Consider the following 23,080-nt stretch of genomic DNA (forward strand, 5'->3'; position numbering starts at 1 on the left):
GAGACTGAACATGGCAAAAGATCCTGGACAGAACCTGGCTGAAGAACCTAGTGAGGGAACATGGCTACAGAATCTGGCTGGAGAACCTGGAGAACCTGGTTGGAGAACCTAGCAAGAGAACATGGACACAGAACTTGGCTGGAGATTGTGGCTAGAGATCCTGGCAAGGCTGCTGATCAACTGAATGCTGTCTCCATGTCATTCCTTCTTCGCCGACTCCGTCCACACCTTTGGGGACCCCTGGACCCGCTGGGGCTGGACCCCAGCAAGATTCCTAGAGTCTTCGGTTGATTTTTCAAACAGAAAATAGTTAAAAAAAGAACACTTTCCCTAACTCTCATGCCAGTTCCTTATAAGTTGGTCACAAGTTTAATCCGACACTCTACACAAAGCACAGAACACAGAAGTCATCACTGTGGAGTACCTACACGTGAAAGTAAAGAGAAAACCTGGGTGAATACTCACTATTTGGTAGAGTCAGATAATTGATATTCTCGTCGTCTATCATAGCATTCCTGGATTCCAGGATCATTCCATAAACTCTTTATTGCATCTACGTAGGGATTTTCAAAAGCAGACACCTTCTCCACATCAACTTCTCGAACTAATTGTGCATGAGCCTGTTTTAAAACAAAACAAAACAAAACAAAACAGCAGTTTTAGTCTCCTTTCCATCATTGAACATTGCCTTTGGTTCACATGTTACATTGAAGTTTTCCTTCATATACTGGTTTTCAAACTGGTTTATAATAAAGTAATGCTGCTGCTTTTTTTTTTTTTCTGAGAGAGCCCAGTCCTAAATCTCTCCCTGGAGAGTAAACCTTGAAGCTCCTCAGAGATGACTAGAGGAAAGCAGGGTGCTAGGATCTCATCAGAAGGATGAGGATGTCATGTGACACACACAACTGGTTTTAGGTGATAATCATATTCTGAACGCAAGTAATATCATTAAAAGGAAAAAGGGAATTATCTCCTCTATAGTTTATTATAATCAAACACATAATACCCCAGCCCATGGGTGTTACATTTACATCTGAGCAGAAACTCAACCAGACTCCTCAACTAGTCAGGACTAGTTTCCCTAATTTACAGAGTATAAAACCACTAGAACAACAGTTAATAGCAATGACTTAATTTGAAAAACAGACACCATTCTCTCTCCATTCCCACATACCCCAACTTCTAAAACATTTATTCTAAAACATCTATTTTATATCTGCTTTACCTACGTTATCAGATTGAGGACCCTATTCGATTTTTCAACAAAGAAAAAGGACTTTGTTATTTCATTATACAACATTAAGCGGGAAATAGGTAAGGAGATTTAAAATATTTTTTCCATAAGATTAAAATAAAAATATTATATGGTCACTCCCCAAATTAACAGGAATATACCACTGCTGAACAATCCCAATTAGAATAGGTTTCATGGAAGTAATACGTATGCAAATTATATATACATAAATATTTAAATAAACAAATAAAATAACTAATTACCTTGGAAGCTGAAGGCAGATGACTGATAATTAAGTCTTGATTTTGTACAAAAATACAAACTTCTGAACTAGGTTAGTGAGTGGCTATCATGGGCACATGATGACCTAGTTATTCATTTCATAGAGTTACTAAGTAGATAGAACAGTAATAAATTTAAATCATGTCAGGTCCTATCTAGCTCCCAACCTTTACCTTCTTTCTCTGTCCATATGTGAAAAGAGCCCCATGTCATTAGACTAATCTTAACTTTAATCAAGTTTTAAGAAGCCCAACATGCTAAGGACTGAAGAAACCACCTTTCTTGCTAGTTCTGCTCTGACCTTGATAGTCAGATCCAGTAATGGATCTGAAGTCGAGTTCCACGTGGGACGTCACTCTTAGAAAACAGATCCCTGTAGTTGCTTTCTGTACCTAATCCCTATCCAAGCCATCTGCCTTGCTATCCCTCCAGCGGTCCTGCCAGCCTGGAGTTCTGTTCCTGAGTCCCACTCCAGGTGCATCCACTTCAATCACAGTTCCTCACAAGATTAACTCTTTGAAAACACTCGTCACTGGTGACCCAATGAATCCACAATGTGGTGCTCCACATGGCTTTGGAGCACTTGTTTGTCTGTGCTAGACCCATCTTCTCTGCCTTCGGCCTGCTCAATTAGACCTCCTCCAAGCATAAAATACTGGACGTGGGGGCCTCCCCCACCCTGCCCAATAGATATGTAAGAATGTTAAGTTTCAACCCTTGCTTTTCTGCCCTTGTTCACTGAATACGAGCTCTAGCTCGTTGTGTCCTGAGATATAATAGTGATTACCCTTGCTATAATCCTAAATTAGACTCACCATCACTACATCTGCATTCCAGGGTTTTCTGGGGATTCAGTGGATCTCAGAAGGCCACTGGGGGAAGAAGCAGCGATATATAGGATGGTTTCCAACCTGATATACTCTCAAGACAGGGTTTTGAATCTGACTGCTTCTTCATATGGCTCCAATGTTATTCCTGGTGGGGAACATACTGCCCCACTAGCCTCACGTGGCTTTGTATTGTGTTACAACACTGTAGGGTCAGTGGTTCTCCAAAGGTGATCCACACACCAGCAGCAGCACCAGGGGATTTGGTAGAAATGCAAATCCTCTTATCCCACCTTAAAACCTTTTGAATTAGAAGCTCTAGGAATGAGGCTGGGCCACAGAATTGCTATGGGAAACTAGGAGAAGAGGCCCATAAAGGTCTCTCCAAAGCAGGAGTCATTAACAAGTGTTCATAAGGCTAAGAAGCCATGGGAATAAGTAAAACAGGGTAGGTATATGCAATAGGGAGTGATGAGGACTGTGGCACACTGGGAAATACACACACTAATTAAAAAGGGCGGCTGCTATTTAGCTCCAACCAGTTGCTGCCATTGGAAATGTAGGTTCACTGTTTCCAGAAGTTCCAATTTTCCAAGGGAAGCTAAAATGTAGATTTTTCTGTGAAATATTTCTAATTTTAAATCTCAGCAACCCTAGAAAAGATAAAGCATATCTGTGCCCATTGAAGGCCAGTCGTTTGTTGCATTTGGTCTAAAAGATTCTTTCCCATTTGCTTCCCTAATAAGCTGGACCAATAACACGATGCCCTGGGTAGAACCTAGAAAGTGGTAGCCGGCCACTGGTTAACACATGCTAAAAAAATAAGTAATTTCCAGAACCTTCCTACAATAATATTTAGACAAACTATTATACTATCCATAGGGATAAAAGGTTGAGACCTCTCTGTGAATTGGCTAATAGCTACATGGTGACATAGGTTAGTGTAGGCAGTATTTAAAATGAATTTGATACTCACTACACTGGGCCAGCCATGCCATTTGGAAGGAGTTTTGTTTCTGTTTCTAGAGAGGTTAGCTTCTGCCAGAGAAAATAGTTTCAACATACCAGACACTTTTCACCATTATGATTAACTGTCTAGTGAGATGCTAGGTAATATAGCATCAGGGAATTAGACGTAGTCTCCATGGGGGGAACCATCCATATAGATGGCAACCAAACAAAACACAGGATTATATGATCCAGGAGTAGGAGCAAGAGGGAATTCTTGCACGTCCACCCTTAATTTCAGTTGACTGTAAGGGTATTAACTAAAGACAACATTCTCAACAGTGTATTGTAACTTTTCACTGAGCGCCTGCTCCTGCAAAATGAGACTACTTTCTCCTGCCAGGAAACGCCTGTAGTTTCCTATCGTGGTCTAGCTTGCTTGCTTTTTCTCACATCTGCAATGTCTCCCCTCTTCCTTTCTGTACTTTCTTTAGCTTTTGTTCTGGGGCTATGTCATGTGCCATCTCTCTGATATTTCTCCCCTCCACCCAAAATGTGGTCTTTGCACCCTTTGAACAATGGGACTTTTACATTTTACTTTGTGTGAATTGTTAACGTCTTGCCTTATCCCTATTGTAGACTATATGTTGAAGAAAGGTGCTGTAGCGTAATGACTCTAATTTTTGGGGGGGACCCAACACAGAATAATAAGCAAACAAATATTTGTCTAACTTAATAGCATTTAAAGATGCATATAGATACAATGCCAAGTCCTACAATGGAGGAAATTTTCTGTCCATTACCTATTCTCACAGCACTACATAATCCTTAACAGTAGCTGGCGTACCAGTATTTGTATATTTGCTAACATCTTCCTCCACGATCACAGTATAAGTTCCAAAACAAGCTCAACATTGCAGGATCAGAGCCTAGCAGAGAGCCTGCCACCTGGTAGATACTCAATAAACATTTATTGAATGCAAGGAAGGAAAAGTAGAAATTATATTAAAGTGGAAATCAGTATATCTAACTTCCAGTCCTGGCTTTATCTCTAACACTAGCTCTAACCCTTGGGAGAAATTACTTTACATCTTTATAACTTCATATTTTTCTTGTCCATAAGATGATACAGCTGGAGTAAATGATAATCCTCATCTAGCCATAAACTGTATAATGATAAATATATAACAAATACATCTACAATGCACAGAGGACCAAAGGGTTATGACACTATCTCTCCAGGATCACATAATATCATTTATTAAAATAAGACTTCGTTATTTCCAACAGTACCTAACAACATAGGGCAAATCATAGTTAAGTCTGCACATGAGCAATACCACATGTGGGCTGAGCAAGTAGAACTCAACATGGACAAAGGAGGTCAAACAAGGTGTCAGAGAGAAGACAGGGTTTGTCTGGCAGGTGGAGAAGAAGATGCATGACATTTCCAAGGAGGAGGGAGAGATGGACAAAGGTTCACTGGACTCTGGGGGGAAAACAGTCTAGTGAGGAATTTCATGCTGACTATTAATTCAAATTAATCTCCACAGTGAAAGCTATAATATGAACAAGATCAGCTATGAGCGCTAACTCTGAGGTCAATCTCCAGCACCCATGAAAGTATATCGCCTGCAATAGCACAAAGATCACCATGTTGCCTTCATCCAGGTCAGAATTTCTAAGTCATTTTTACTGCCTCCCAAGCTTCATTCCATCCTTGCTGTTTTGGAAAATGACATTCAAATATAATCAACTGTAATTTGTGTTTATGTAAGAGCTTTCAACTGACGTTCTCTAAGTTGTTTAAAGTATGACAGCATTTTACAAATTACAGAATTTTAAAACTGCCTATATACATGACACCAATGGAAGTTCAATCCTTTCACTTTTTTGGTAGAATATATTCTGTATGTGGAAAGAATGTTCTTCAGGATGCTAGAGTAAGAAGACAAATTAGACCCTTTTCTATTTGTCCAAATGTCAAAAGTGAATAGTAATAAAAAACACAAGTAATTATGTGAAATTAAACAATTACTAATAAAAAAGCTATGATGAAAAGAAGTAATTTCTAATAATATTATAAACAGCAAATCAATTACAATTGACTACCCTTTTTATTTTGAACATTGTGCAGAGAAAAAGCAAAACAGATATGAATGAAATCATATAAACAAAATATAATTCAATTTCATTTTGTTAAAATTGAGCACACTAGATGAAAATATTTAATGGTGAATGCTAGCTTTCAGAATTCTTAGCAAGCTGGTAGCAAGCCTTAGAGGGAACATTGTAAGAACTAAGTAGCTACTCTTAGAAACTGGCAGAATTCTAGGGAAATACCACATGGAAACCGCAAGATGTGCCAATGTGGTAATGTCTTGTTTTAGGCATTCGGTGGTCATGAAATTCAGGTAAATCTTAGACGTGTTGATGTTTCCATGGCTGCTTAGGCAAAGGGAAGGAAGAACTGAGTTCCCACCATAGTGGGCCTTACTCTGCCCACAGAAGGCCAAGCCTTCAGATGAAACAAAAAGGATCTTATAGTCATTCTGGAAGGTTTTTCAAAAACTCATTAACACCTCATAGTGGCTTGAGGCTGGAATGTCACACCTATTCCAGCTCCTATACTCCTGAAGTAGAAAAGCAAATGGTAACTTCCACATTTATTGAAGCTCTCAGACACAAATATTCAGCTCCTTAGGCCTGCTCCATCTGAAGGGATGCCCGACACACAGAGGACCTCTAAATGAGAAAAGTCTGAACCACTGTTGGAGTCCCTTTTAATTCTCAACTGAGGCTCACAACATCTCATTCTTTTTTCTTGGTACTTACTAGTATTTTCATTTTGGCATTTGACTCTAGAGAAAATGCAGACCCCTAAAAAAACTGAGGGGGAAAACCCCAGGCTTTTTTTCTTCTTCTTCTTCTTCTGCTCAAAGGAAGTACAAAGTAAAAGGATAGAATATGCGATCAGATTGCTGTGTTACAATCCCACCTCTACCCTATACAAATTTAGCATGACCTTGGGCAAGCTATTTAACATATCTAAACCTCTGTTTCCTAATCTGTGAAATGGGGGGTAATAACAGCACTTATCTTAGAGGTTTCAAGTACAGAATGTATGCACAACACTTAAAGGAGGAGCCTAACACCTAAAGCTACTAGTTATTTTAAAAGCAAAAGAAAAATCTATGGCTGGTGTGGCTCAGTTGGTTGGGCATCATGCTCTGAGGGGTCACCAGTTCGAATCCTAGACAGGGCACATGCCTGGATTTCAGGCTCAATCCCCAGTGGGGGGCATGCACGAGGCACCTCTCTCATCAATACTTCTCTCTCGCCCTTCCTCTCTCTATAAAAATCAATTTAAAAATATTTTTTAAAAAAGCAAAAGGAAAGGAAAACAGCACAGAAAACATAAACCATGATGTACACACCTATTAGTTTCTGTGACCTTGGGCAAGTCTCCCAAACCTTAATTTGCTCAAATGTGAAGTGACATTCTGGAGGTCATACTGGATACAGGGCCTCTGGCTCCTCAAATTTGCAAGCATTCTTTAGCTTAACCTTTCCTACAGAAAACTTGGATAAGAACTGTCCTTTCTTAGACCACCTCACCGTCTCTGACTGCATCACAATTTGAACAGTTGACCTTCATAGGTGCATTATACACAGAGGGACAGTTGATGTTTGTTCTTTTTTGTTTGTTTAATGAGCATCCCTGCATAAATGACAAACAGCAGCCAAGTCCCTCTGAGCAGCTACCACAGCTGGATTCACATAGCAAGTGATTCATTCCCACAGAGCAGCCACTCCGCACTTACAGTTCAACCCCAGGCTCAGCACAATTACAAATTACTCCATGGCACGGCCTTTCGGAGTCTGATGAAGACTGTAAGTCCTGTGTTTGGAATCCTTCAGACCTAGGAATCTGCTGATTGTCTTTTCCTAAGCGCCTGTGTCCCTCTTCACCTGAAGACCATTGGATCTCTAGTGAGAAATCCAGAGAGCCAGATGAGAGAAGAGGAAGACGGAACAGTAGCTGAGATCAAACCAGGTTTCAGTCATAACTGTCACATGCCAGCCCTGTGCCTGTACGCAAGTCACTCAACCTTCCCGAACCTCAGCTTCCTCATCTATAAAATGGGGAAAATAGTATGCTGTAGGGCTGTTAGGAAAATAAAAATGTTGGTAAAAATCCCCAAAAACAATATTATAATTATAAATTTTTGTTATCTCAAAATTACCATGAATACATGTTGATTATTTCAATAAATATTTGTCTACAGTGTGTCAGGCAATGAATTAGACACTGATAAAGCAGAGTTTATGTTAAATAAAATGTTCCAGGTAACAAAATATTAGGTAAGAAAGTTTATCAAACTGTCAAATACTATTCTAGGTTTATATTTATTACCCCACTATTAAATTTTCACGTTCATCATTAGACTTTATTTTTAATCTCCATTATGGCATTTGCAAGGCAATTAGTAACTATAAGGTACATTGTCTTTCCCAAAAGACATTTGCTGAAGATATATTTCTCCCTTTGCCGTTACTTCACTACCGACTAGATTTCCTTATTCTAACATACAATGGATTCCTTCTTGGGAGAAGAAAACACTCTATTTTTCTGTTTAAAATATTCTTTTTCCTTAAAAGAACTCAATCTCTTTGTTGGCCCTACCACTATAATTGTCCATGTAAAATATCCTTCTATTTAGTTATTTGCTTATCATTTTCCATCTTCATGTTTGTCTGCCATCTCATAATGATCAGTATGAATGACATGAAAGTCAAATGCTTGATGCAGAATGGCAAGCAGTTCCAGAGGGCCTGCAACTGATGTAATTACATGGTTCCATTACATAGAATCTTGCCCCCAGGTCTGTGAAATCTTGGGATGCCATATAAAATTTTACACTATTTTTGAAATGTTCCTTATTACCTTCATGATTATAATGATAATATAATATGTAAATATATATAACAAAGACTACAAAAAAGTTTATTTTCAAAGAACTTATACAAAGTCACAGTGATAACGAAATTAGAAAAGGAGACTCTTTTAAATATATGCCTATTCATTAAAATCCAAAATAATGAGGTCTACCTGTATGTTGCCATCAAAGAATATTTGAGGAACATTAGTTACTTGGGATTTGAATGGCTGCTTATTTGAAAAACGGGTTCTAAAATAAAAATCTAGTAAATGTGGACAATGATGGCTATGCAAAATTAAATAGATGTCTGTACTGCAGAACTCAGGACTTTTAATAAGGTAATGGTGCCAGGAATCCATGAGCACATGGTGGGGCTGGAGACATGACTGTATTTCTCAAACTTGTTTGACGAGGGCAGCTTTCCCCACTCGGATCAGTCCATGAGACTGGTCTTCTCATGGATCACATTTTGAAAAACACTGACTAGAGACTAAGATTCCCAACAACAAACCAGGGGTTGATTTTACACAAATGAAACAATGAATTAACTGGCTCTCTCCCAACTCTGCCATCATAGGTAAATGCCTTCTATATGGATTCATATCATCTTCCTTTTTGAGATCACATTTTGCATGTGGTTCATTTCCTGATGACAATACGTCTCAGAAAAACTTAATCATTGAGCCCTTTGCAATGTCTGTGCTCCTACAATCTTATTAACCAGAAGAGCATGCTGCTGCTGGTTTGGGGTTTTATTTTGTTTGACAACAGGAAAAAGAGATAAAGATGATTCCCCTGTTCAGCTTGGTAGATTTTTAAGCAAAGCCGGAAAAAAATAAAAAGAGCAGGCTCCTTAATGAAGGGTGTCCCAGATGGTCTCAGGATTCCAAGTCCTGCACAGGGAATGTAATCTTTCTGGGGCATCCAATGTGAAACCTGACCACCGCAGCTTCAGATCTTGTGTTTTGGGAGAACTGAAAGTGAAAAGGGCTCTGGGTCTCCAAGTCTCGCAGAAGGAAAGAAGTTTCTTAGAACACTTACTTAACTATCCCTTTAACTCAAAGAACAAGAAGTAGTTCCGATAGTAAGAATTTAAGAAGAAAGGACAGCAATGGCAAACTTGTCATAAAGAACAGTAATGAAACATTTAGAATCCAAGGAGTAAGATGGGAAGGGAAATAGAAGAACCCACGTCTCACTAGGCATTTTTGTGTTTCATAATTTAAAAGCATTCCGGGGGGAGTAAATGAGTTATATAATCAGTCAATCTGAGAAGGACCCAAATTTCAGAAAGATTACAGATAAGAATCAACTGGAGAAAGTTACTTGGACCAGTATGGAGAAACCTGCAACATCCTAGCAAAAGTATGATGCTAGGTATTATAGTCTAACACATGACACTTTTGAGTATGAAAATGGTTACTAAAATTAAATTACTAAGAGCTAATGTTATATATCTTTGAGATATTTATTAACCAATCAGTTTATTACATTGGTATTATTAAAATGTTCTCAAATATAGAATTCTTCCTAAAAAGTAAAACTTCCATGTGTCTGTATAAAGTAAAAAAAGAAAAAAGAGCAGAGGAATTTTTCTTGGTACATTCGTGTACTTTAGTCATGCTTTTAGCCATATCCATTCCTAATATCCTGTCCCTGACAGTTTTCAGAAGACTATTTTTAATTTAGAAATACCCTCTCTTGTAGGCACTGAGATGCCTGCGAAGCCTAGAACAAATTCTGCTCAATGGAAAGTATTCTTAACTCTAATTTTTTAAAATGCAAATATGTAAATATTTCAGTTCAAGTATTTTCATAGGAACTATTTTTTTTTCTATCAGTTCATAATATTATTCTTTCACAGATACTTTTAGGAGATGGAACTCATGACTGGTAGATTATTGCAACTTGTTTGGACACAATTATGAGTTATGTGTGAGTCATAACCAATTCCAAAAACATTTCTGCTCCAAAGGCTTTGTAATTTAATACATGTTCTATTTATCATGATACCATGCACCATCAGGAACTATATTCATATCATTATCACAAAATACTTTTATTTTCAACAGTTTTAAGAAAGCAAAAGCATTTACCATTGAATTTTGTGTGGTTGATGATATCACTACGGCTACAATGGTGATGTTAAATATCAACAATTTTGTACAAGTTACCTATTACTGTTTACTTTCTTGAGAAAGAAAATTCAGTATTTAATTTTTTGTTAAACATGCATTTTCAGGTTTGTTTGTTTTTAAACGCTTTTTATGGCCAAAAGGATTTACTGCAAAATAAATACATGATCAGGAAATAAAGCAAATAGTAATAGATTTATGCCAAACGATAAATAATAAAGCCATTGAAGCCAAAGCTTTCAGACCACCATGGCAAGAGTGTTCAGTGGGGATTTTCTACATGCACCTAACAATATCCTGTTGATCCTGCGGAATGACTTCCTGGTGTCTTAGTGGACCTCACAGCCTATAGATAGAGCACAGCAAGATTGGCTAATAACATCAAATAGATAGCAAAGGCAACAGCACCCATCCTTCTCTGCCACCCTAGAGGCTGCAAGGAGTTGACTGTCCCTAGTCCCTCTTGTCTGAGCAGACTGTGTATTAGCAGTGAGTGCTCACATGCTGTCTTTGAAAGGGAGATACAATTATACTGCATCTGGGAAGGATTTGAAAGAGAGTTGAAACATCTTTCCGATTTAACCAAGTGGTAACGTGAGAAATCTGTTCAACTGCCCCGGCAGAATCTGGAAATACAAAAATGAAAGTCTATCAGATCCATCCTGAATCTTTTTGGCACAGCTGTTAATAAGAAAGCTTCACTGAAAAATGAAAAAGAACTGGAGCAAATGTTAAACTGGTGGGATGCTAGCACAACAAGTGTAAAACCCAAGTGTCTTGGGCAAACTAGGACTTAGGATCAACCTATGTCTGGGGAAGACTTGTGAGAGGGAAACTAATAATCCTAGAAGTTTGCTGGCAGTCTACAGACCTACTTGTTCCTACACAAACGATTTTTTAATGGGGTCAACCTCTAAAACTGAAAGCTTTCTCATTAAACAATTTCCTATTTCTCTTGAAAAATGGAAGACCCAGCAACACTGTGCCCATACTCCACAGGACAAGATGCTGTAGCCATTAGGCTGCCACCTGCCTCTCACTATTGTCCATAAGAATGGGAGCATAATTCTTCATGGAAGTGAAGAATAGTGTGTGTCTTATAATGCCAAAACTAATTAACTCACTCACTAACTCATCAACTGAAAGAATAAAGCCTGGCTGGCTTCACACTGCCTGCCTGGTGCTGAAGTAATCTGATTTTGCACTCCACTCCCTACCCCCAACTCCCTTTATAGCTTGGTTAATTCTTCTGTTCTTTGTGTGCATTCTGCATAAAAGGAATTGAGAATTACACTGAATAGGACTCTAACCAGTGGAAATTTTCTCAGCTTCCTAGTCAGAATCCATTAAAAAATAATGTGTGCGTGGGATCTTCCAATGTTTCCCCTCCCCCAGTCCCTTAATTTACACCCTAGAGCTGTGGTTACACGTAACTTCAAATGTGTATGTTTTGAGTTCCAATCCACGAAAGAGACCTGACCCCGGCATGCGTTATCTACTAATGGTTCTACATGATCTGGGTTGTCAGGGGTCATGAGGTATAGTGCACAGTAGCTAAGGGCCTGTGACTTCACAGCCAAACACTGAGTCTTAACCATGCTTCCATACACTTGCTTGGTGCCTCTCCAAACCTCAGTTTCCTTTGTTCTAAATAGAGGTAATGTTACCTTTGTCACAGCATTTTGCAAAGCTTAAATATGATATTATATACAAAAGAGCAGAAGAACAAGCAGTAAACAGAAGCAACCTGAGTTTGTACTTCAGGTATGATCCAAGGGGAATGATGGTGAAATGTCCTCAGTGAATGAACTCTTTGGGAGATTTCAACTTTTGGAAATCTGTTCCAAAAATACAAAATAGTTTCTATGATGCCTCCCAACCTGCTATATAGCACTACCAGTTTTATATCTTAAGGAAATGTTGTTATAAACCAGTGGTTCTCAACCTGTGGGTCGAACGACCCTTTCAAAGGGGTCACCTAAGACCATCGGAAAACACATATATAATTACATATTGCTTTTGTGATTAATCACTATGCTTTAATTATGTTCAATTTGTAACAATGAAATTGGGGGTCACCACAACATGAGGAACTGTATTAAAGGGTCGCGGCATTAGAAAGGTTGAGAACTACTCTTCTAAACTCTTAAATTATGGGTCACTGGTGATTATTTTACAATTACAATGGTTTTCCAACCAGAAGCATGTCAACTTTAAGTAACATGTAAATTGTTTTCTTTTCCACAAGAAAGCCCAAATCTCACTATACTGCATTTGTCTTGATGTCATGTTTTCAAAACATGCAAAGATCACAACCCGATTAAAACCTTTTTGAAGACACCTTTTTAAAGATGTATATGAAGAATTTACTCGGGATTATATATCCAGACATACTCTTCTCCTTAAATTCTGATGAGCTACAATGAAAAGCTACAGTGACTGGTGATGTAGCATGGATCATGAAATAAAACCAAACCAAATCCATCTCTATATAACTCAGAAGAACTTAGCAAATTGCATTGCTTTTTCAGGAAGATAAAAATGCATATTGCCTCTTTTATGTGTTCTTAGCTACGTATCTATTTTTGAAAAGGTTTCATGTACGTTCTAAATTTAGCTTCTACTTCCTTTTTACTGTGCAATCGGAGCTACAGTCCATCTCTGATAACATTCTGATCTTTACTCCAAGGAACATATATGGAAACTGCCTCTCAGAAGGGAGATAACCTTTCACTAACCTCTTCTGTGCTTGTGGACAGTACGAGATGACCCTTTCTTCCTGTCCCCAGCTTCTATGGACACCATCTACATATATTTTAAGTAGTATTTTAAAATTCCCTTTACTTGGTGGGAGAAAATTTCATCCTTTCTAGAGCTTCACCATCTTTTATTAAACAGATCTCTTGCTAGGAAAATATAAGTAAGAGAAAGAAAAATCTCTTTTTGGCTAAGGAAGAAGACGGAGTGGAGAGAAAACAAAAAGAAGGGGTGGACCCTCCGGTTCCCTTTCCCATCGGATCCAAACACCGATCTTGGTGATCGTAAAAGGAAGGAAAGTAATATTGAACCTGGCCTCACAGTGCTTGTAATCTGTGGGCTAGTTTCAAACGTTGTTAAAAAAAAAAAGAAGGAAGGAAGGAAGGGAAAAAGAAGGGGTGGTATAGGGAATTGGTATGTGGAATGAGGTTAAACACAATGGCACTCATACAGTGATTTCAGAATAGTTTATCTGGCTTAATTACCATTCTATGAAATGTTTTTCACCTTTTATTCTCCACTCATTAATATCAGACTTAAAAAAGGTAAATTATATAGTGATAAAAATTTGGGGGTATGAAGGGAAAATTTTAAGCAATATATTCAAAATTATAAGCAGAAACAACCTAAGTGTATAGCAGTAAATGCAACGCCCAGAAGTTGTTGAAGGAAATCATTAGTCACATAGAGCAGTAGCCCCTAATTAAATTGCTAAGCAACAGAACTGGTGAAGAAAGTATGTATAGTGAAGCCTCAGTCTCCCAAGAATCCTATTCATTCTCCCATTTAAGCCTTTCCTTATATTCTTATCTTCTTGAGACATTCACAGTGTTCATAAACCATTTGTTGAACACAGGGCATATATTATTGGCACTGCTATTTAACTGCTCCATGTGTGTGTACAGGGCAGCAATTTACAAAGTATTTCTTATATTCTAGCACAATGCTAAGGCTACTTAATAAGTACTTCTGCAATAGAACATAACTGTCTACTTTCTAATATATTTCTCCAGAAATGTGATCTAACAAGACGGTGGATAAGAAGGAGTAACGACCAGCATTGGACAGAGGAAGCAGTCCAGGAAGTTGGGAGGCCTGGCTGGGCCTCTGGTACGATCTTGGACTAGTCTCCTAGCCTTTACTAGTTAAGTGTTGACCTCTGTAACTGAGTTATTGTTTTAGAGAATGCCTGTGATGCCTTGCTCTAATAATTACACACTCAAATATAAGTTGGGGTGAAATTAAAGTATTTAACTAGAGGTATGCATGGGCACTGGTCAAACAGCGCAGAGCAGGTTCTGGACTTGCCCTGCCACGCCTCACAGCAACCTTTTGGCTGCTGGGCCACATAGAAACCAGGAGTGTCCCAGGGTAGAAGCAGGGATGCTGGGGTCACTCAAGGAACTTGAGGCAGTGGCTTTAAAATATTATAATTTAAAATTTTTAGCACTGGTACCGTATTAAAATTGGGTAAGAACTGAATAGCAACTCAGCCTATATGTAATATCTTTGAATCATAAATATGTTAATTTTATTCAAACGTTATTATTCTCATCTGATGGCATAGAACTGCTTACAGAGCTCGCAATAAAATGAAAATTGAAATTCCTACCACACAATTGATAATGTATCTTTTTTATTTTGCTTCTCCCCATACCTCTAATTCAACATTTTTTAACTCCTTGCCTTCTCCACAACAGCATTAGATTATCTTGCAATGAGAAGCCCAAACCTTGCTATGTTTCCTGCTTTGCTCAATAACTAAAACATCAAGTCCAAAAACAGACCTAACTCTTATCTTGGTTCTGTCGATGAGGAAAAGTGCTTTTGTTCACAGTAAAATTGCCTGTGACCTGCTACAGCAATCATGGTCCTCTCCAGGAGCCCATGGCCCCTCTGAACACAGTTGCATCTGAGGCAGGCCAGCAACTTAAGAGCCCAAGAGGATGATGCAGCCAACAGTGGGGAGGGCGGATGTAACCCTCTACTACAGTGGTTCTTAACCTTGGCTGCACATTAGAATCACCTGGGGATCTTTTTAAAATCCTGATTTCTGGGCCTCATCCTCCGGAAATTCTGTTTCTTTGTTACTAATGTTGTGGCCCCACCCCATAAAAAAGAAATCGAGGATGAGACCCAGAAATCAGGATTTTAAAAAGATTCCCAGGTGATTCTAATGTGCAGCCAAGGTTGAGAACCACTGCTCTACTAAGTAGTAAGGTGTATTAGTGGTACCCGGTGTCATGTCCATACATGGGTGAACATTAGAATCACCTGGGGGACTTTAAAAAACTCTCCTGTCTGGGTCCCAACCTTGGAGATACTGATTTAATTGGTCTGGGAAGTGGCCCAGGTTGCTCATGCTCCCTTGGTGGTCTCATGTACAGCCACAGCTGAGAGCAATGGTGGACACCTGTGGTCTCCAGGGTAGGGGACACATAACCCACCCACAGGGTACAAAACAACCTATCAAAATCTCTGTGTTCAACCTGAAAAGGAGAAAGATAATACATTTTAACTGTATTTAATGGACGGGAAAACGACAACACCCTCATGCATCTGACGGACATGGGTGGTGTCCAGGAGTCCTGAGGGAAAGGCAGGGCTCCTGAGAAATCCTTTCTCTATTCCTCTCAGTGTGTGGCTACACAGATCCATTATGTGTCCCCAGTTGGTAATTCTCAGATGCTCTTATCGGAAAGAGTAGAATCCTGACAACAGTGTAGAATGAGAAGGGGAAGAGTCAGGGAAACACTGTGAGCCATGAGGGGGTTCCTAATGATGTGATGGCAAACCACTTACAAGAACTGTATGTTTTTCTTTTTCAAAATGACAAGTGTTCAAATATACTGACCCTTTTTTAATTTTTGCCATGACAAGGGGGTGGAGATATTTTTAAAAACATAAACACATTTAATCGATCTTGTCGAGGCCAGAGAGAGAAATCACTAGGGAACTTGTGCTGTGAAAAGAGCATTTTGAAAATGGGTATCTGGAAACGTTGCCATTGTGGTGTGGTTTGGCTGTCAAAACCAATGTAAGGTGTCACACTAGGAAGAAGAAAGCTATCACATATATAAACTTTAAAAATGTGGGGGGAAAATCTTTTCAAAAAAGAGTTATGGTGGGTTTTTAACCCACTCATTAAAGATGAATAATGTAACACCTTTCAACTAGTTTGAAAGAAGAGCTGGTGGGGATATCAGTGAAGATGGAAATTTACTAGCAAAATTTCAGTTAAAAATCTTTGCATAACTGATGAATGGGACTGGAAATAAGCACTATGATTTAGTAGGCACAGCCAATGGGACAGGTCCTTCCATTTACAACTATATATCTTGTGTGATACCCTTTAATTTATGAGGCAATAAAAATATGTACTAAATCAAACTGAACTTATAACCAGACCGCTGAATCATTGCCACAAAGAATTAATCAAAGTAGAAACAACATTCAAATGTTTTACATTACAAAGGACTCAAAATTTTAAGCATAATTTCAATAAAAACCAAAATAATTTTTATCGATGGGGTACATGATCAATACAAGGAGTATTTAGTCAGTCATCCCAAAATCAGAGATCTGAAATGAGAGAGGACGTTTGCACTGGAGATGATGGACCCTGGTTACCGGTTGGGTTGGGAGTATACCAGAGGGAGGTAAGGAAAAATTAGGACTTCTGTCCTATAGAGTGAGCCATGAAGAAACTTCTGGAATCTGCTAAAGACTGGTTTAGTGATCAAGCATAACTGCGTCAGCAGGCAGGTGTACATACATTTCACCGGTTCCATGAGCCTGGGGAGAAACTGTGCCTCTTTTTTCATTGTCCCAGTGTCTCATATTATGGTTTTGTATGGTGGGTGTGCAATAAATGCTGTTGACAACAGCCAATTATTTTTTGGTGAAAAAACTATACGATCTCAGTAGTGTGACAATAGGATCCACTTCCACTAATTCAACATCAAATCACCATTCTTACAGCTGACAATAAGTTGTGCTGATATAATATCTACAATGGTCAGCCACTAGGAAGTGGAAAAATTATTAATTAGTATCATTGCATAATAAAAAGTCTCTGTTAAATATAGTACAGTGGAAAACTATGCGACAGTGTTCTGAGCCCCAGAAGACACCCACTCTCAATCTGTTAGAATTATCTGTTTCACACTCCATGTATTAATATTTGGTTTAGTTGCTGGAATCACTAAATATCCTGATCTTAATATTACTGTGCATATAAAAATGCCCCTGTGATATAATGGAAACTGTTACATAGAGATTACATCTCAGATCACGGAAACACAGTTTCCGCTTTTGTGAAATATTATCCTGAAAAGCAAATCTTTAAGGAAATGGAGAAACTACAGGCAATAAGTATTCATGAACATTTTTATGTATGCATACAACTCCCCTTGGGTTCCCTTACAGTGCCAGGGTCTCCTGTGGCCTAAACTAGTTGTATGCAATGGCCCTCCTCAGCCTGCTCTCAGAATGCATTAACCAGCAGGAGAACTCCCCACAGGCTCCAGATCACGTGCTTCTCTCACCTGAGGTGCCTCTGCTCTGCATAACTGAGGAGATAGCACATGTAGGTCAAAGACATCCTTTGAAGAGATTTAAACCCATCTGACACCCCAGGCAGCATTTAGAGCACCTTTGTGCCCCCTCTTTTGCTGCTTTCCTCTTTTTCAATCTGGGGCACAAATTTCTCCTGCTTCTTAATGTTCTCTTGTGCAGTCTCCATCACATGCAACTGTGCTGCTCATTTTATTGGAGTTGTCTTTTCTGCCTGCTTGCTGATTCATAATGGAGAGGAGCTGGAAAAGGGACACAGTATATCTACACTAGGTTCCACCTATCAGGACTCTGGTTTTTCTTGAAACCCAGAGTCCAGTAACAAAGCTCTTACTGCAGTTTATTCACATTATTTGGGGTGAAAGCTACGATACAGACTGGAGATCCAGATCTGCAGAGCTGCATGTGTATCCTACACCGCGGTACAGCACCAGGGGGTGGGAAGAAATGGATATGGTGCACCAGGAAGAGATATGGCAGGAGATGCCTGGAGGCCCAAGTACATGGTAACATAATGTTATCCGGGTAGGTGAATAACCACAGCACCCATAACGTTAATATTAAAATTTAGAAAAACACCTAGCAAACCCCCAAAACATGATCTTGGGAGTACCTAAGTCTGTGATAACAGGTATCACCTGTCCCCCTTTTTATTCAGGTTAACGGAATGCTTATTTCCCACTCCTTCAAGACTACTTTACCTTTAACAGTATTCCTCCCATCATTTACAGGGTATGTGTGAAATATTTATTCTGTTTAATATCTCAGCACCTATTTGGTGCACAGCACTCTGATGGACTCCCTAAAAGATGCAAAGATGCAAATGGTTAGTGAGACAACTATGAAGACAAATAATAAAAGGAAGGCATCTGGAGAGAATGCAGACAAAGCAGGGTCCAATTAAGAGGTATCCCCCCAAATGTGCATGAGGAAATATGCAGATCTCTGTAGGAGCTCTTCAGATGTCCTTCCTCACGCTTAAACCTGTGATGCGCCAAAAGAGGAAGCTAAGTGTGAGCACAGTCGCCTTGTGTTATGCACTATACAGGCCCTAAGCCAACGGGGCAGTGGGAACGAAGCCCCACCGCGTGCTGCAGGCCAGGCACAGGGTGTCCACACAGGAACGCCTTCTGCATTTCACACGAAGGTGCTCAGGTAAGGGCAGGCCTGCAGGAAAGGCGCCAACTGTACCAGCTCAGAGATATCCCTCCTTTGCCCCCAAGTAGTATTTATGGCACGCGTTACACAATTAAACAGCTAATTATATACTGCATATGCTGTTCCTGCTTTATTTTGTGTTTTTAAATATCATCTCCCTAACTAGACTTTCTCTGAGGGGCAGAGCATATCTCAATTCCCTATGGCTTCCTTAGTTGGTCCTGAATTTCTATGTTTCGGGTACCTGTTTGGATCAGAGGTAAACAACTAGTGGGTTTGTATCCAGCCGCTTAAGGTTAATGACATGCAATTCCAGAGGTGTAGTAAAAACTTCTCATTGCTCCCCAGGGGCATCTGGTTCATAACTCTGCACTTGGCCATGTGGTGACATAAAACCATCCTTGAAAAGATAGCTATATATCCTTATATTAACTTATTTATTACTTAATTCCTCAGATGCTCAGGTATTGTGTTTTTTTAATATATATATTTTTATTGATCTTAGAGAGGATGGGAGAGGGAGTGATAGATGGAAACATCAATGATGAGAGAGATTCATCAATCGGCTGCCTCCTGCACACCCAACCCCGGGGATTACGCCTGCAACCCCGGCATGGGCGCCCTTGACTGGAATCGAACCTGGGACCCTTCAGTCCACAGGCTGACGCTCTATCCACTGAGCCAAACCAGCTAGGGCAGATGCTCAGTTTTATTAACTTACTTTACTTAGTTCCTCAGATGCTTAGTTTTTTTTGAAGAAAAACTGGGAATTGAGAAGCTTTTCTGAGGATATCTCTCATATGATATCACAGTGGCTATGGCGATCAAGGAAGCCATAAGCTCCATGTCCTCTTTAGGCAGTAAGTCTGGTCAGACACACACTTATTTTTAATCCTGCATTCTATTACTAAGCAGGCAATTTGCTCAATAAGGCAGATTGGAAATGTTTTATGTAGCTCATACAATTGCCACTCTTTCTTTTGTAGAAAAGGCTCTACATAAGGAGAAGCTGATCCAATAGTTAAAGTATGAAAGACTTGGCTGCTGTAGAAAAAACATTTTCTTCCAACATCTAGGCAAGAGAGTTTCCAAAATTCCTACAGTCTGATAAAATTAAAACCACATGGAAAATGGTGTTGAGGTTTTCTTTGTGTTTTTTTAAACATAGAAAAACATTTTAAAATATGTAATAATGCATTCAGAACTTAGGTACCAATAAATACTATCATTTTGAAACTGAGTGTCAAAAATCTCTTGGTGTTAAAAGAGAAAATACGTAATAATAGTTGCACATAATCACTTAGTGTCTCACTACAACTATGCATTTGTACCTGCTAAACGAGTGAGGGCAGTTTGAGATTTTTGTCTTAGCCCTTAGATGCAGAGCAGGTGAGCTGTGATGGATGGAACTCAGTATTTCCCACTTCCTCATTTTGCTCCCCTGTAATTTACAACCATTTTCGGGAAACACTGGCTACTGAGGGATTATTTATAGCATACATTATGAACTGTTAAATAAGCGTGGTACACTGCTTTTTGGCTCATTTGTTTAAGGTTAGTGATTTTCAGCAGATCTGGTTTTATGCCTTTAGGCTAACTAAAGTTGAGAGTCCATGGCTTTTGGCAAATAATTTTTAAATACACTATGACACCACCTTTTTTTTTTTTTATTTATAGAACACTGTAGAGATCTACATCATTACTCAAATTTAATGCACCATATTCTGCAACTCTGGTTGGTTTTAGAAAGAATTACAAAAATTCTTACTCTGAGAATAAAGCCTGGCCCACTTTTGTTTAAAATGACCCGAGGCATCTGATTCCTGCCAGCAGGACAGGGAGCTGCATTGAAAACCTGGCAGGTACTCGAAATGTAGTGACTGTGACATCTGGTAGTAAGAACAGTCTCTGGAATGAACAAAAACCCACCTCCAATAAGCTTTTTCTTTATCCTGACTGGGGAAATGGGAATAGGGAAGATCTTTCAGGGCCTTGATCTGACTGAGTTTTAAGAGCATTACATAGGCAAGTTCTGTTATGATACTGGTTATTTGAGTTCTCCGCTTCAGGTTAGCAAAATAACACATTACTGGGTGATATAATTCTTTTTTCAGTTGTCAAACTCCACCAAAAAAAAAAAAAAATTCAGCAATATGTTAACACACTCTTCAGACTAGAAGTGACTAGTGAGGAGAGGAAACGTAATACTTAGAAACCTAGACCAGGGACAGGAATACAACTTCCACAGTACTCTTTGATGGTTCTTCGAATAATAAAAACAAAACAACAATGTGTTTAAATTCTGTCAACTTAGAACAGGCAGTAAATCCTGCATCTATTAAGCCTACAACTAAAATTAAATTGTGGAATTTATATTTACAGAACCATTGTATTATTATTCATTGTGACTATTACTATTCATCTTTACGCTGTAATGATTTCTGATTTCCTATCTTCCACAGCAATGAGAAAATAGATGAGGCCTGCATTCAAGGTAGCATTTTAAACAGCTTTAATTTCTGAGAGCTGACTCTAATGATTCAAAATTCTGATGTTGTTTTATAACATTCCATTTTTAGTTGTAGGAGGAACTAGTTTCCTTTGTGAAGAAATGTTTACCTAAAATTCAGCGACTTTTTCTCAGTGTCTCAATTTTTTTCTACTGCTTCTTAGTTCAAGTAAAATTAAGTTAAATAAGTATATATAATATTTATATAGAAAGACATGTTTACCAGTCGTTCTCTTTATGCATTTGATATTCAGCAAATGCCGACAACAGCTGTTTCTCAGGGGTAGGATACTGAGTGACTAATGTGGTCTCTCCATAATGACTAGCTTAAAAAAAAGTATTTATTTTTCCAAAAAAGGAATAAAACCATTATCTTAAAAATGCCTCAGAATTACCTTTAAGTATATTACTTGACATGAAAAGATGCTAAAAATATAATATTGGAACTAAAAAGTAGATTGTAACATAGTAAAACACCATTTTTATTTTAAAAATCCACATGCATAAAATTGCCAAAAGAAATAGAATAGAATATTAAGGGCGATTATACTCAGTGGGATACTGATTTTAATTTTTTAATTGATCTTTGCCAGCATTTTCTAATTTGCCTACAAAGAACAGCATCACTCATGAATATTATGTAAACAAATGTTTACATTCAAAATAGAACCCTTATAATTTTTACTGGGGTGTAGCTAAGATTTTTAATGGAAATTCTGAAGAGAAGATGATGTCTAGACAGAACTTGTGACCCTAAAGAGCAATAAAATCCTTTTGCAAAAGAACGCTTTAATTTCTGAGAGCTGACTCTAAGAGAGGTGTGGGCTGACTTTAATTGGCGCCCTCTTTACAATGATGGGTCCATAATGGCTGGGTTGGAGACTGCCTTTCTCCTTCCTTTGTTGCTCTAGAACTTCCATTTTTGGTTGTCGGGCTCTGTCTCTCTCCCACCCCAGGCCTCCTCTGAACAGAACTGTTGTAGCAGGTAAATAATCAAAGGTCTTTCTGGACCATGTACTAACCCAAACTGGGAATCAGACTTGATTGACCAAGACCGTAAGGCCTCATGATAGTCTTAATTTTTACAGTAAAATGAGATGGCCAAACATTGCTTTATTTCAGACAATCTTCCATTCATTTATTTGCGACTAAGATAACTAAAGAAAGATTTAGAAAATGGTTTCTGAATGGACTGAAATCTGCTCCCCATAAATCATTATACCCTTCAGCATTATCCAGAAGTGATTAATTTACAAGCTACCCGAAGTCCTGGCTGAGCATGTCAGAAAAAGAAAAGCCATTGCAGACATTTGTCATAGCAATATCTTTACTGATACAGCTCCTATGGCAATGGAAACTAAAGAGAAAATAAACAAATGGGACTATATCAAAATAAAAAGCTTCTGCACAGTGAAAGAAACCATCAACAAAACAACAAAAAGACCACTGCATGGGAAAACATATTTGCCAATGTTATCTTTGATAAGGATTTAATCTCCAAAATTTACAGGGAACTCATACAACTTAACAAAAAGAAGATAAAAATTCAATAAAAAAATGGGCAAAGGATCTAATAGACACTTTTCAAAAGAAGACATAAAGAAGGCCAAGATGCATATGAAAACATGCTCAACATCACTAATCATCTGACAGATGCAAATCAAAACAACGAGGTACCATCTCACACCTATCAGAATGGCTATCATCAGCAA

General features: G+C 38.6%; 1 protein-coding gene across 1 annotated transcript in view; it reads right to left on the reverse strand.

The window, feature by feature from the left end:
• The window catches only part of GNAQ (guanine nucleotide binding protein (G protein), q polypeptide), a 166,232-nt gene that overhangs the window by 74,295 nt on the left and 68,857 nt on the right, over window positions 1-23,080 (reverse strand). Inside the window, exon 2 of the mRNA XM_006769018.2 lies at window positions 466-620. Coding sequence (XP_006769081.1) covers window positions 466-620 — 155 coding nt within the window. The remainder of the gene's footprint in view (window positions 1-465; window positions 621-23,080) is intronic.

Source organism: Myotis davidii, unplaced genomic scaffold, assembly GCF_000327345.1.
Source record: "Myotis davidii unplaced genomic scaffold, ASM32734v1 scaffold98, whole genome shotgun sequence".
NCBI classification, from domain to species: Eukaryota; Metazoa; Chordata; class Mammalia; order Chiroptera; family Vespertilionidae; genus Myotis; species Myotis davidii.